The following is a 14,625-nucleotide window of genomic DNA, read 5'->3' on the forward strand; positions in this document are numbered from 1 at the left end:
ATGACCTTGCAATATCACTGTAGACTTTCATGACTTCAGGGCTTAATTATTGTAATTCCCTTTTCAGTGGATTAGTGATGAGGCTAATCTGCTGCTTGCAGCTTGTTCAGACTGCAGCAGCGTACTTATTTGTGGATTTCAGCTACCCTCATCACATTCAGCTTGCTTTGTGTTTTTTACATTAGCTACTTACTACACAGTGTAATGTTTAAATTAGCTTTATGTATAAAGGCCTGAATGAGCATGCCTCGGTTACATTTAAAGATTCTATTTTATATTTTTTTTTCCTGTTAACCTGAACTAATTTTTCAGGTTTTGCTGCAAGACTTATAAAAGGTTTCAGTCTATGGATTAAATCGTCTGAATATAGATGTCTGCATATAGGTGTCTATGTCAAGTAGGTCTCAAGAGGTCATTAGAATTGAAAGAGTGTAGAGAATGATCCGGGTGACGAGCCGTTAAGTTGCTGAGAAGTAAACAGCTGGTGTTAACTGAGAAGCACTTGGGTACCCTAGATGTCTCCTTAGGACTAGTAGATACAACATGATCTTTGAGACACCCAGTCCTTTTGGACTGGCACCTAGAGGTCAGGTGTGATGTTCTAGCGCTTATTAAATGTCACTATACCTATGTTAAAAAATTGAATCAAGCCCTGGTATTTACTTTGAAATACGATAAATTGCTGTCTGTTCTCCATATCCTGCTCACTAGATCTCCATTGGCTTTAATGAGACTTTAGACACGATCTGTATGTCAGCATCTTCATTTAGATGTCCTATTTTGGATCTGAATGCTACCTATGAGGTCTTTCATCTATGTGATTTTTTTAATAATGCCCCAAACCTTGACTTAAGACTGACTGCATGTTCTAATTAAAATTTTATTGATCTTAAATCCCTGGGATGTTGGAGTTTTTTAGTTCCGAGGCATTAAACTCTTCCAAAACTCAGAATGTTTTTTAAATGCAGCCATTATTTATGGCATTAAACTTCAGCAGTTTACAGTGATATCTTTGCTTATATTTTGCCTCATGGAACTCAATGTGTGTTGCTCTTCCGTGTCTTAAAGAAAAAAAGGCATATTTGCGTAGTATCTTTTGTCAATTTAAAAGAAAACTTGTATGCATCTAAATGTTTTAGTTACATAAATTCAGTGGAGGTTATGTGCTAAGAATCACATCTGTTAATTTCTGTTTTGAAGTGTTTCTTCCTTTGGCAAGTTTCTAAGAATGGGTAGTATGTTTGCCAAGCATTTCTCTACTGTTACTAGTTTGGGAAAGTGTTTTCTAACTTAAGAATTTTTTTTGTCTAAATAACATGGAATTAATCTTGTAATTTAAACCTTCAGATACTCTTAGTTCTATTAGCCCCCTTCTCCCATAGTCTATGCGAATAGCTGAAGTGCAGAGTATTGGTTTGAAGATTGGCTTTGAGTTGACATATGTTTAAAACCCTTGAAAGCTTTTTTGATTAAATATATGAAATCCAACAGAACATGGTTTCAGGTTTAGTATGTCCACTGTGTTTGCCACCAAGCTAATGGTATTTACCCAATGATAATTTTAGCCTATTTTATTAAAATAATGAAATAACTTTTAAATGTACCCTGTTACCATGGTTTAACCCCAGACAGCAACCCCAGCCGCAGCTGCTTGCTCTCTTCACCTCCACCCAGTGAGATGGGGGAGAGAATAGGGGGAAAAAAAGTAAAACTTGTGGATTGAGGTGAGAACAGTTTAATAAGACAGAAAGGAAGAAAATAATAATGACAGTAACAATAATAAAATGACAATAATAATAATAGAGTTGAAATACACAAAACAAGTGATGCACAATGCAATGGCTAACCACTCGCCAACCGATGCCCAGTCAGTTCCTGAGCAACGATCCCCCCAGGCCAACTCCCCCCAGTTTCTATACTGGACATGACATCACATGGTCTGGAATATCCCTTTGGCCAGTTTGGGTCAGCTGTCCTGGCTGTGTCCCCTCCCAACTTCTTGTGCCCCTCCAGCCTTCTTGCTGGCTGGGCAGGAGAAGCTGAAAAATCCTTGACTGAGTCAAAACGCTGCTTAGCAGCAATTGAAAACATCAGTGTGTTTCAACATTCTTCTCATGATAAATCCAAAACGTAACACTATACCAGCTACTAGAAAGAAAATTAACTCAGTCCCAGCCAAAACCAGGACACCTGTATAATACATACCAGGCACTTCTCACCATAATTGTTGGACAGCTGTCTTCAGGAAGAAAGGACTTTCCAGTCCCCACACCTTGCACTGGTTTAGCCCCAAGGACATGGGCAGTGCATGTGGTCAGTGTACCTGAGGGATTTTCCAGAACCACTGGGAGCACCAGGACATCCCACAAGGCCATTGGAGCTGTTAGTTTCAGCCCCTTCCAACTGAAGTTGTACTCCTGAAGGATGGAAGTTGAGGAGAAAGCTTTTGCGTTTTGCCAGTGCTTGGGAGAAGCCCTGAACCATGGGTTTGACAAAAGGACTTACTAGAGCAGAAAACGGATAAAATGCCTAGATCACTCAAAAATGTTCTTAACTGAACTTCTTAAAAGTAGGGGTTATCTCACTTTTGTTGTTGAGTTTCTCTCTGCTATATTTATCATGTTTACCTATCTCTGTACTGAGTCCAGGGAAAGAAGAGAAAATGAACTTGTGTATAGACTTAATGTGCTGTTACCCTTTCACATTTTGATGTAACTTCATGTGATCGGATTGTTCTTTTAACATAGTTATTTTGATGGAATTCATTGCTAGTAGCAGATAGTAAGATTACTAAGAAAATAAATGTTTGTTTGTTTAGTTTCCATATAGCTCTTCCATACCTTGTTTTTCCCTCATAGGCTGGGGTGATGGGAGTGAATATGAGAATAGTTCAGGTTAAACATAAGCCTACATACAAGGTGTAATGCTGTAGTTTGTATGTTCTGTTTGAGTCATCCTTTGCTGGTTTAAATATGATAAAGGATATTTTGTTAAATTACATGCTGCAGTAAATAATAGAGCTTTTCTTTAAGCCTGTGATAGAAATAATGTCAAATGAAAAAATATTTTTGTATCAGATATGATTATATGAAAACACATCCTTCTGAGAAAATGCATCTAGCAGTGGTTGCCTGTGGTGAAAGACTGGAGGAGACTGTTACTATGTTGAGATCAGCCATTATTTTCAGCATCAAACCTCTCCAGTTTCATATTTTTGCTGAGGACCAATTGCATGAGAATTTCAAAGACATAGTAAGTACCCACATAACTTATTTAATCAATTTGTAGTACAATTTGAGTAATATATAGCAATTTCTCTGCTTCTTGGCTAGTAGTTGTTGCACATAGTGGCAGAAATGCAGGGGTCTAAAAATAAGGTAATAGACAAGTCTTTCTTAATGTTGGATGGGGATTTTTGAATTTTTTTTCCTGCAGAAAAATGCCAGTTGCTGATATCAAAGCTTGTCATAGAGACAGACCAGAACTTCCTGATTTGTCATCTTGAATCTGTTAAATACAAACCTGATGTTCTGAACACAAACCAGTTATCTTGTGTGAGCTTATTTAAAGTTGGTTTTACAAGAGAAAAAGAGAGGTCTGTCCTATTTTGTCCCTGTGCTTACAGTATGAGTCAGCCTTACATTGTCTAAACAAAGTGAAACATCAGTCTTTGAAAATGGTAGATATGGTTATGTCTAATTTTAGTAAATTCCAGTTAATTAATAGAACATCATGACTGGAGTAGCAGTATTAGAAGCTGACTAGTAAATAGCTGTGGAGGATTGTACTGTTTTTGTGCTTAAAATGTCACACTATGACATTAGTATGTTATACATACTAATATATATATATGCTAATGTCATGTGAACAGTAACTGTGGCAAAAATTGGGTAAGGTTATTTTAAATTGAGAAGACTTCATTGGTATTTCTCCTGTGAAAACTAGTTAAGAGGGGAAAAAGTTTTATTTGATGTATTTACTTTTTGGAAATACTAATTTATTTTACTTGCTCTTACTTCTGTATATGATCTGATATGATGTGTTTTCTTCATAGTGGCCTGCAGGTGCCACTTTTTGTTCAAATATTTTGACTAGTTGACAGATTCTTGTAGTTCAGGAAGCATTTCTGTTATGAAAGAGGTGTTGCAGTTGTATTCAATTATCAATCTGAATGGGGGATTGATGTCTTTTTTGTAATAGAATTCAACTGAAGTAATTTTTGTGATCTCTTTTCACATAGCTTGATGACTTCCCTTATGAAGGAAAAGTTAATTACACATTATATCCAATAACATTTCCAACTGAGAGTGCAGCAGAATGGAAGAAGTTGTTTAAACCCTGTGCTTCACAAAGGCTATTCTTGCCAGTAAGTTATTCTGTAATAGGACAATAAAGAAATCTGTTTATGAAGCATCAAGCTGTCCTTGTTAGTCTAATTTCTGCTTAGTTTTATATTAAGTACTACTAGTCCTAAAAGTTACTTTTATGACATCCTAAAAACCCCTCTGAATTTAACCTTCTTCTCTGGCACTAATACACTATGAATAAAAGTCCTTTTCTTACTTGCTGCATTATGGCACAGTATCCTCAGTGAGAGGTGCAAGTCATGTCATCCTCTCAGAGGTAAGAAGGAGTTATCACTCCTCAGCTCCTCATTTAGTTGGAAAGTTTCCTGCATGTGGGGGGCTGAGAAGTGTTAGAGAAAATGAAACAATAAATGGGCTACTGTTGCCAGAGTGTTTTGTGCAGCCTTTTCTTTGGTCATTCAAGACACTTCAGAAATCATACTTAAGGCTATATGAATTCTAGCAGTGGCAGCTATCTCCCAAATACTGTTTCTTCTGGGGCTCCCTTGCACCTCTCCCTTGTTTGATTAGATGCATAGGAAAGCAAGGGAACAAGAGATAAATAGGAGCTCCTGTTATGGTAATGTTTCACCTGTCCTGCAAGCTACTCCTGAGGAGCCCCGGGATGTAAAATGTAGACTAGTGCCTTTGCATTACTTTTCTGTATGAAACTTCTGTTTCACTCTACAAAAATTCTCCAGAATGAGAGGAGAGGAAATGATGACAAATTTATTGACTGCAAACTGTCAGTCTAAAGTGAATTTATTTGCATATAACAAAAATGTATTAAACTTTATTGTGTAATGGCAGCAACTTGTGTTTTATGAAGAGAAGCTCAATAAAACTTAAAAGTGTGGTTTTAAATTTCTTTCTCTCACAGTTAATCCTCAAAAATGTGGATTCGCTGCTGTATGTTGATACTGACATCCTGTTTTTGAGACCTGTTGATGATATTTGGTCTTTTCTGGGAAAGTTCAACTCCACACAAATTGCTGCAATGGCACCAGAACATGAAGAGCCTCGTATCGGGTGGTATAATCGCTTTGCTAGACATCCCTATTATGGAGTAACTGGAATAAATTCTGGAGTCATGTTAATGAATATGACACGTATCAGAAGAAAGTATTTCAAGGTATGTCTGTTGCCTTTATTGCATTTTCTGTGATATTACATCTTTTAATTCTAATTCTGTTTCAGATTCATGTGGGACTGTATTTCTCAAAATATTTTTCTTGGAAATGGAATAATGCTCTCAAAATACACTGTGTTTAAAATGGTATCTAACTTGTATTTTTTAAACGTCATTCACTGTAAGACTTGGAATTCCTGAATTTCAAGTGTGCTTGATTGTTTTAATTTTTCTTAGTTCTGAGAGATCCTGTGACTTGATACAGTCTGCTGTAAATTACATTTGTCAGTATATATTTTGGTATTTTTTCTTCACTGTAGAGATCCCAGAAAACAGTTAATGTATACTGTAAACTAACTTTAAAAGTGTGTGTGGTAGTACGACCAGGAGGTGGTGCTAAAACATTTAGTAAGTTATTTAAACTCTAGGATTTCCAAATTTTGATCTTTTACGTTGTAACCAGGTGATTATCACCTTAAGTGCCTTTTGATTTACTTTGAAGTCATAGTTTTTGTAGAGAAGTAAGTTCATCATGAAAGTACTTACTAAAGCAGTGCATGCAGCAGCAGCAATGGTCATTGCTTCACAGATGGGAAGCTTTTTCTTACATACTTGAAACACAAGTACAAAAGCAGTGCTACATGATTATGCTAGGGGAAAAAGTACTTACCTGTTTAAGAGAAGTTTGATAAGGGAAAAGCAATCTTGCAGTCAAAAGCTATTGGAAGGTGCACCCATAAGAGGGGCAATGTAAACTTGCAGTAGACGTTGCTACTTCTCCCTCATTTGCAATTTAAGAAAGATTTAGCTTTTATCTTAACATTCTTGCTATGTATTTTTTGTTATGGAAATACAGAGAATTGAAGAAAAATGGAGAATGGATTATCTTGGTTGTACTTAAAGTAGAAAGTTATAGTAGCTATAGTATATAGCTGTAGTTTCCCCAAGAAGAAAACTTCTCTGTATATATCATCAGTGGAATCTTGCATTGTCTACTTTATTTGTTTGTTTTCCTGATTATAGCATCTGGAGAAATGAAAATATTGAAAAGTATAACAATAAAAATATGGGACTGAAAACTGCATGTATCTTAACATCTGACAATGCATTTCTGTGTAGTGGATTATTTTTAGTGTGGTAAACTCTGAGATAAGGTTGGTCTTTCATTCATACTGTGCCAGAATTCTGGTTGGGCTTCTCAGTACAACTTTGGTTATCAATTTCTTGGAAATGTTATGCATTTTTACTAAAATTGGAGTTAAAATTTTCAGAAGTATACAGATTATGTAGGATACTAAAATTGTCTTTCAAATTAACTGCAGTTTTCTAAAGGACAATATAAAGTCCTTTCTCCTTAACACCTAAAATTGGTGGTTTCTTAAAATTTAAGTCTATATGTACAGATTTAAGTAGGCAAAATCATTCATTAATATTTTGAAATTCAAAATGGAATATTGCAGCTTTCCCTTGGTACTAGAAGGCTGGAGTATTTTCCAGGTCCTGAAAATACTTGCAACATAGTCCTGTTGTTGTTGTGTTGCGTATTTATTATGCAATGAAACATGTCAGATTGCTAAACCAAAACCAACCTTGGAGGAAGTGATTTTTTATAATTGCTCTTTATTATGGAGGGTGAATGTCTGTGATTTATAAGACCTCAGCTGTAAGGCAGGGCACAAATCTGTATGCTTTCCTCGTGATCCTGCTGGCAAACTTCAGCATACCTAACGTGATGTACAGTTTCTGGCTAAGTGGGCCACTGAACCTAGTTCTGTAGTAAGGAAGATTGTGTGTCACAACTGGTACGGGGAATCAGAACAAAAAAAAAAAAGTCTTGAATTGTCCTGAAAACATTCATCTTAATGCTCTTTCTCAAATTGTTCAGTACATACTATACTAAGCAAGTCTGCTTGATGAGTTGCTGGCTTAGCATTCATACAATTAAGGGAAGGGAACTGAGATTGGAATGAGCTACCCAGTGCTGTGCAAATATACTGAATACTCATATTTATGAAAGGGCACTTGAGAAAGGGAGGCAGAAACAGAGCAAAGCTTCCCAATAGCAAAGCACATCATTCAAAGACCTTTTTGATGGCTTGAGTTAAAAAAAAATTAAAAAAAAAAAAGAAAAAAGAAAAAGGGAGGGGGCAATTAACCCATTCCCTGCTCCACTTCAATTGTTTTGAATGTTAGAAATACAGCATTTTCTGCCCTTAATCATTAGTTGTGATTCTTTGGCACCCTTCCCAGGGTTTTATGGTCACTTCAGACTTAGACTTTCCCTTCAGTGTCTGATGCATATATGCTTCTGACCCTTGCTTTCGCACATCTTCTAAATTTTATACTTGTCCAGAAATGTTGGTGTGCGCACTGTGGCTATTCCTCAAACATTTGAGACTAGTGGTACACATAAATACTATTTCACTTTTGCTTCATAGTAAGAAGTAGAAAAGGAATAAAAAAGGTGGTATGTTCTGTATACCTGGGGTTTTGGGCAGTTGTTTGGTTTCTTTGTTTTGTTTTGGGTTTGGGGTTTTTGTGTGTGTGTGCAGCTTTTAACATGGTTGCTGAGAACTTATTTCTTGCATGAATTTAATCTTTTTCCTTCTATTCCTATACCTTCCCCCCCCCCCCCCCGGCTTTCATCATCCTGTAGGTCTTTCCTGGAGTCTTAGTCTGATTATCTTTGAGCAAGAAACACAGATATGATGTTTGGATGTGTGGTGTTTTGACATATATGGATTTTCTGCTTCAGCTGAAGCATTTTGAAATGCCCTCTTTGGATACCCTTCCTGATTTAAAACCTTGCCCCAGTATCTTTTAGGGCCTTGTATAACAAATGCTGAGCATCTAGCTGAGCATCCAGGTGTTTTGCCTCTGTCTTTGTATGTTTCTGGCAAGTGTAATGTTTGTTACTTGTTCAAGCTTTGAATTTGTAGAGATAGATACTTTCTCCAGTGTGACTGGCTTGCTAAGACTCTGTGTTAGACCCTATTGCCAGTGACCAGCATACTTACCAGTGGAGACTTTTTGGTATTGGAAGGCTCAGAATTGTTTCTGAAGGAGACTACCTCATGATTTCTAACCCATGCTGCTGAGTTAGTCCTTCCACCTGTTGGGCACACTGGAGAAGTGTCCTGTAGTATCAGGCTCGTGGTAGCATGCTCAGCCCAGTCAGAACAGTTTGAGTATGTCTAATCACAGAGCTACTAGGTTACCTGAAACTTATCCTTGATTGTTCTCCTCTCATATCATAGCTAAATAGTGCAGCCTGGGTAATGACTAAGCAGGAAATGAGCTTCTGTTATACAATATTGATTATTGAGATCTTGGCTTAGAGAGCACTCAGCAGGGGAACCGTTTAGTTTATGCTCCCCTAGTACCTAGCGTGTGGTCCCACAGGCTCACGGAGCATCACAGGGCCCTAAGATGCACAAGCTTTATTACAAAAACTCTGCTGTTTGTGGAGACTTGCAGAGACTTTGTTTTCATCTTCAGGTTCTTTGAAAGTCTTAAAAGGAGGATTGGTTGATATGAAAAATTTCAAGCCTCACAGCAAAACTTTGAAAAGGGTTTAGTGTAGTTGAGGCTATACACGGTAGGCTTCAGAGTGTATGGCTTCCCTTGTGACTGATAGTAAAGGAGCTACTAGTCTCAAGCCTTTAGAAGAGAGGTAAACCAAATTCAGGGGTAGGGACTATCATAATACCCCTTGCCAGCAACACTGCAGATGCCTTTGGACCTTTACAGATACTGTCCCATGTCGTGTCCCATTAACTCTTCCAGTCAAATACAGTAGAACTAGCAAATGCTTCATTGTCTTATAGGAAGGTCTAAATTTGTTTATGTTCATTCAGGAGACTCAACAAATTCCTCAAGGAGTGTAAAAGTTCTGGAAATTTTTGTACCTTTAAAAAGCTGCCTGTACTTTTCTAAACAGTGGAAGTTTTGGATGGGGATATTCCTCCAATACAATGGATTTGAACCTGTGGGTTCTTTGTCTGTTGTAGTTTCTTCAGCCTGAAATTACAGGCTGAGCTGCCCGAGGCCTTCAAGCATCTTTCTTCTGTTGTCACATTGATTTGTAAGAGTCAGGAGGAACCAGAAGATGAATAAATAAAAAGGAGAACGGGAGACTTTAGCCAATAGTTATAGTGCTCACCCGGGTAACAGAAAACCTGTAGTTCCTGTATTACTCCAAGGTTAAGTCGTCTTTTATCCACTTACTTATTCAAGCCTCAATCTTCTCAAGACTCTCAGGTCTATTTGTTTCAGACAAGCACCCTACCTACTTGGCTATCTGTGGTGCCTGATGGAAGTTGTCGCTCCTGGTCCTAACTATCTTATTTGTCTTCAGTGTTTTGAGACTCTGTGTATATATACAGTATAAATATATGCACTGTATATATACATACATATGCACACATGTGTATACATATGTACAGATACATATGCGTGAACATGTATGTTATTGAATATAGTGTGATCATTAAACAGTGTGTAACTGGACGTAAGACTAGAATTGGTAATGAAGCTTCTGATGGTTAGTGCCTGCCTGTTGTCTTTGCTAAGCAGCAGTTAGAAAATGGGAATGTAAAACATGCAAGGGTATTTAGGAGATGGAAGAGGTAATAGTAGGTGACTTTTTTTATATTTGTATACATACAGATGTAGATAACTTTAAACTGGAAGAGACATAGCAAATACCACAGATACGGTGTTTTAACAAAAAGTCCTAGATCAGCGAATAGAGACCAATGACTTTTATCAAATTTATTAAGGAATTTAGTTGTGATGCCTGAGACACAGGCAGTCATGGAAAAGAATGAGGTCTTAGAAAATCAAACAAGCCCCAAACAAAATAACTCCAGATAGTATGTGCAAAGGAGAGATTTCATGGGTATGCTTTAGACGAAAAAAGATGAAAGTTCAGAGCGTTTCTATGACCTAATCTATTATACACTTTTTTTTACCATTCAGTATTGCTGTATAGTTCCAAGAAATATGGTAAGCCTGTGCAAAAGCTAATTGCTTCTAAAAGAAAGGTTCCCATCTCTTAGCAGCTGCTTTCCCCTGCCCGCTTTTCTTATTTACTTTGTCCTAGCTTCTGGTGTTTGTTGGTCCTTTCTATGATTCAATTAAATTTGGTAACAGTAGAAAAAATAAATCCTTCTGCTGGGTTAGTGAAGTAAATCAGCTCACAAAAACATCTAGGAAGCGTTAGGACTACACTGTTAATGCAAGAACAGGATAGTCATGCAACCAGAAGGGAGGGGGCTTGCTCTCATTTGTCATTAAAGAAATTTAAATTGGCCTACTGTTTGTAGGACACAGCTGCAGTTTGTTTAGATATTGCTGTGTGATATGAGTATTTTTTCTCAACTTTGTATTTTCTTACTATAATTAAGAGAAAGGTAATACTAGGTTGCTACAGGCTAAATGTGATGGCTCTTGTAAGTCTGACTTCAGCCTTGGCCAGGCAGAAGTCTTCTGGGACAGAAATCAGTAATGACCAAACTAATTAAAACACAGCATCTAAACCAAAAATAGTTATAGGAGAATATCTTAATGTCCTTATCTGTATGTTGTTCTTGCATGATTTCTTCCACTCAAAAAACCATAGAATTTTGAGGGTTCGTAAACCTCTTTAACCTTCTTTGCAACTTGTTGAATATTGGAGAGGAGGTTTATATTCTGGAAATCCTTAAGTTACCATAGAGTTATTTTTCTCATATTTACTTGAGTAACTTTTGAAAAGCAATTCTATCATCAATTTGGATTGAACTTGTCATTCTACTTCTCACACTGTTTGACCTCACTACAAGTTATAGTAGAATTTTAAAGGATGAGGTTGTATAACTATTAGAATAGTTTCTCCTCCTTTGTGATTCTTACACTGTTTTCATTATACATCAGTGTTAATAAAATAATATATATCTCTTTTCTATTTATGCAAAAGTTATTGAAATGTTACAATTTCCAATTCTTAAATCTGATAGTGCTATTTGTCAAGTAGTATTGCTTCTAGACATCTGGCAGTGTGATATATGCTGTTACCTGCTCTGCATCTTCTTGCGATATACTCTGGATTTCGCTGCTGTTAAAACTATACAAGTTAAATGAAAAGTATATGAAATAATGACTTCAGCAATTTGAAATAATATATCTATGGGTTGCTCTAAAATGTATTTACTACTCTATATTGTCTTATCATTATTATCCTGGTATCACTGAGCTAATTTAATTCCATTTTCAATTCTTAGCATTGAGTCTAAATTTAAACCTTAGGTCAATATTCTACGGATGGCAAAGTTCAGGTGAGGGAGTAATCTTTACCCACTGTGATTCAGTCCGGTTTATTTGCTTTTTGGAAAGTTTTAGCTTGGTGTTAAGCCCGTGTTTTCTTTTGTTTAATCACATTGCACTGAGTCTAATGATAATTCTTGTTAGAGAAGAATTCTCTGGTGCATTTCTTATGCCTGCTCTCATCAAATACTTGCAAGCAATCATAGTCATAAATTTTTTAGGACGGGAGGGACTGTAATATTCCGTTTGGCTTCTTGGATAATATAAGCTATAGATCTTTTTTGTATTAATTCTTGTCTGAAATCTGATAGTATTTCTTTTTTTAGTCTTCAGTTCTGAAAGCCCTTCATATTTGAGGGCTGAAATGATTTGAGGAAAGACTAAAAACTGAATTGCTAATTTTTGCACTTTCTAGCTTGTCAGTGGAAAGCTCGGAGAAGAAAGTCTTGATACTGTAATTCTAAAACTGAGTATTTTGCTCCTGGTAATCTTTTCTGTTTCTTAATATAGTATTCCTGTATACAGATCCCAAACCGTACTGGAGTTCTAATTTTTTTTTTTTTTTCAACTTGGTTAAAAAGAATCAAGGGTGCAATCCTGTACTTGTTCAGGAATTTTCTGTCTTTGGGATTTACTGTTATTCCATCCTCACTCTCCTAACTGAAGTAGAGGGTAGAGAGTGAGCAGCCTTGTTCCTTTTCTGTTCTAGTTGAGCTTAAATAAGATGTAGCCATAAGAAATTAGCTTTAGAATATGTAACCTGTTAATGCTGCAGATGGTAACCCCTTTGGTAACATGGAGTTCAGCATAGGCCAGCTTACTGCAAGTAGCACCTCCTCAGCCAAAACCTTAGAAGAACTCCTCCTTTTCCTTTGATTTTACAAAATCACGAATTTGGGAATTAAGTAACAGCTGTTGGTTTAGCGTCTTACTGCCTTTTGCTAGTGAAAAGTTGTACCTTTGCTGTGGAAGTTCAAGTTCAGTAACTAAAAAAATTAGTTAAACTCAATGAAAATTCTTTTGAAAAACCTTTGAAGGATTTCTGTATTTTTGTACACTGCTTTGTAGCCAATACTTTTTAGCTGTATGTGTTTGGAACTATTTAATAATTGATTTTATATTGAGCTGTTTTGAACTTTTGAAGTTAATGTTAAAACCTGTGTATATTATCACTCCGTGAGAAAGACAGAGAAGTTGCATAGTGTGGATATTTAAATAGTGCCCATCTACTTGCTCACATCATTTATATGCACTTTTTGTGTTAGATGCTACTGCTGCAAAAAAACCCCCCTTGCTATTTCTTAGAACTCTTGGTTTAAGATGTTTGGGGGAAATCTTGAAGACAAAAATTTAACGTGGCAGTTAAATAGAAGTAGGAGATGCATATGATTTTCCTTATGAGATAATAATTGATAAATAAAGCATATTGGAAATGTCCATAACTATTTTCCTTAGATATGCTCATTTGTTTAAAAGGAAGAAATCATCCATACATTTGAGATTTGTAACTCTGAAAAGCAAATTACTGCGATTCTGTAGGGCATTTCCTTCTTTGTAGGTATAATTGTTCTGAATGTGTGTTGTTTTGCTTTGTTTTGTTTAATAGAATGATATGACACCAGTCCGATTACAGTGGGGAGAAATTCTTATGCCACTGCTGAAGAAGTACAAGTTGAACATAACATGGGGTGATCAGGATCTATTGAACATCATGTTTTTTCACAATCCAGGTAAATCCACATTGATTCTAAGTCTAGTATGACAAAGTTGATCTTTTCCATGATGTTCAAAAATCCAGGAAAATACTCTTTTAGCAGACTTTTCAGTGAAAGTATTCAAGGGACTTTTCACTTCTTTTGTTTTCTGAAAGTGTTTACTTTGAGAGACAGCATTGGAGCTTGCTTGAGTGTAATTAGCTGCTAGGTTTCAAAACAACTGTACAGAAATTTATGAAGCAGCCTGAAGAAAAAAAGAGGTTAGTGTATTTCCTGAAAAGATTTTGATACTTAATCCAGAGTTCTCATTTTTCTGCACAGAAAGTCTTTATGTCTTTCCTTGCCAATGGAATTATCGGCCTGACCACTGCATCTATGGAAGCAATTGTAAGGAAGCTGAAGAAGAAGGTATATTTATTCTTCATGGAAACAGAGGTGTTTACCATGATGATAAACAACCGACTTTTAGGGCTGTCTATGAAGCAATAAAAAATGTAAGTGTTTCCAGCATTGTACTTGGACAAAGTTATTTTTTTGATGTATTTTTATCTACGGTGCTGCATATAGGTTTTGTTGATACTCACCTTGATTGCAACAAAGTAATTTTTTTCTCTTTTAAGTAATGCTAAGTATTTCACTAATTTTTCATTTACTGCTTGGATAGAATTCTAGTGTATTCCTTTTGTGATGAGCATCTTTTGAAACATAGTGTAGATTATGTCTAGGTTAGGATTCTAAAACATTGCCTCTAGTTGTCAATGTCTATTTAAAAGGCTTTATTCCCATTCCTTTAATAAATACATCTCATAAACTGTATGAGCATTTGGTGATCACCAGAAGCTTCATTTTTCTGCAGATTCTAAAATGCAGAAAAACCCCCTTCTTCACAAAGTTTGTGTGCATTTACTGCAACATCTCAACATTTAATTGTAGCTAGATTCGGTTTGTAGAAAATATTTTTTTTAAACTGTGTTTTGACCTTTTCTAGAGACTCAGTGTATTAATATGTTGCTGTTCCTTTAAATACCAAGCACAGTGAATTCTTTTCATGCTGCAAATAAGTCATCTAATAAACTATTTATCACTACATCAGTATACTCACTGAAGAGCTGTAAAATTTAGCACTGAT

The 14,625-nt window shown here is 36.2% G+C and overlaps 1 protein-coding gene across 3 annotated transcripts in view; it reads left to right on the top strand.

Moving 5' to 3' along the window:
• Window positions 1-14,625, top strand: part of GXYLT1 (glucoside xylosyltransferase 1) — a 37,269-nt gene that overhangs the window by 17,576 nt on the left and 5,068 nt on the right. For all 3 annotated transcript variants that reach the window (XM_075059083.1, XM_075059084.1, XM_075059085.1), the window contains 5 exons: window positions 3,078-3,252; window positions 4,241-4,366; window positions 5,227-5,478; window positions 13,388-13,511; window positions 13,818-13,990. In XM_075059083.1, the coding sequence (XP_074915184.1) occupies window positions 3,078-3,252; window positions 4,241-4,366; window positions 5,227-5,478; window positions 13,388-13,511; window positions 13,818-13,990 (850 nt within the window). The remainder of the gene's footprint in view (window positions 1-3,077; window positions 3,253-4,240; window positions 4,367-5,226; window positions 5,479-13,387; window positions 13,512-13,817; window positions 13,991-14,625) is intronic.

Source organism: Buteo buteo, chromosome 28 (genome assembly GCF_964188355.1).
Source record: "Buteo buteo chromosome 28, bButBut1.hap1.1, whole genome shotgun sequence".
Classification (NCBI taxonomy): Eukaryota; Metazoa; Chordata; class Aves; order Accipitriformes; family Accipitridae; genus Buteo; species Buteo buteo.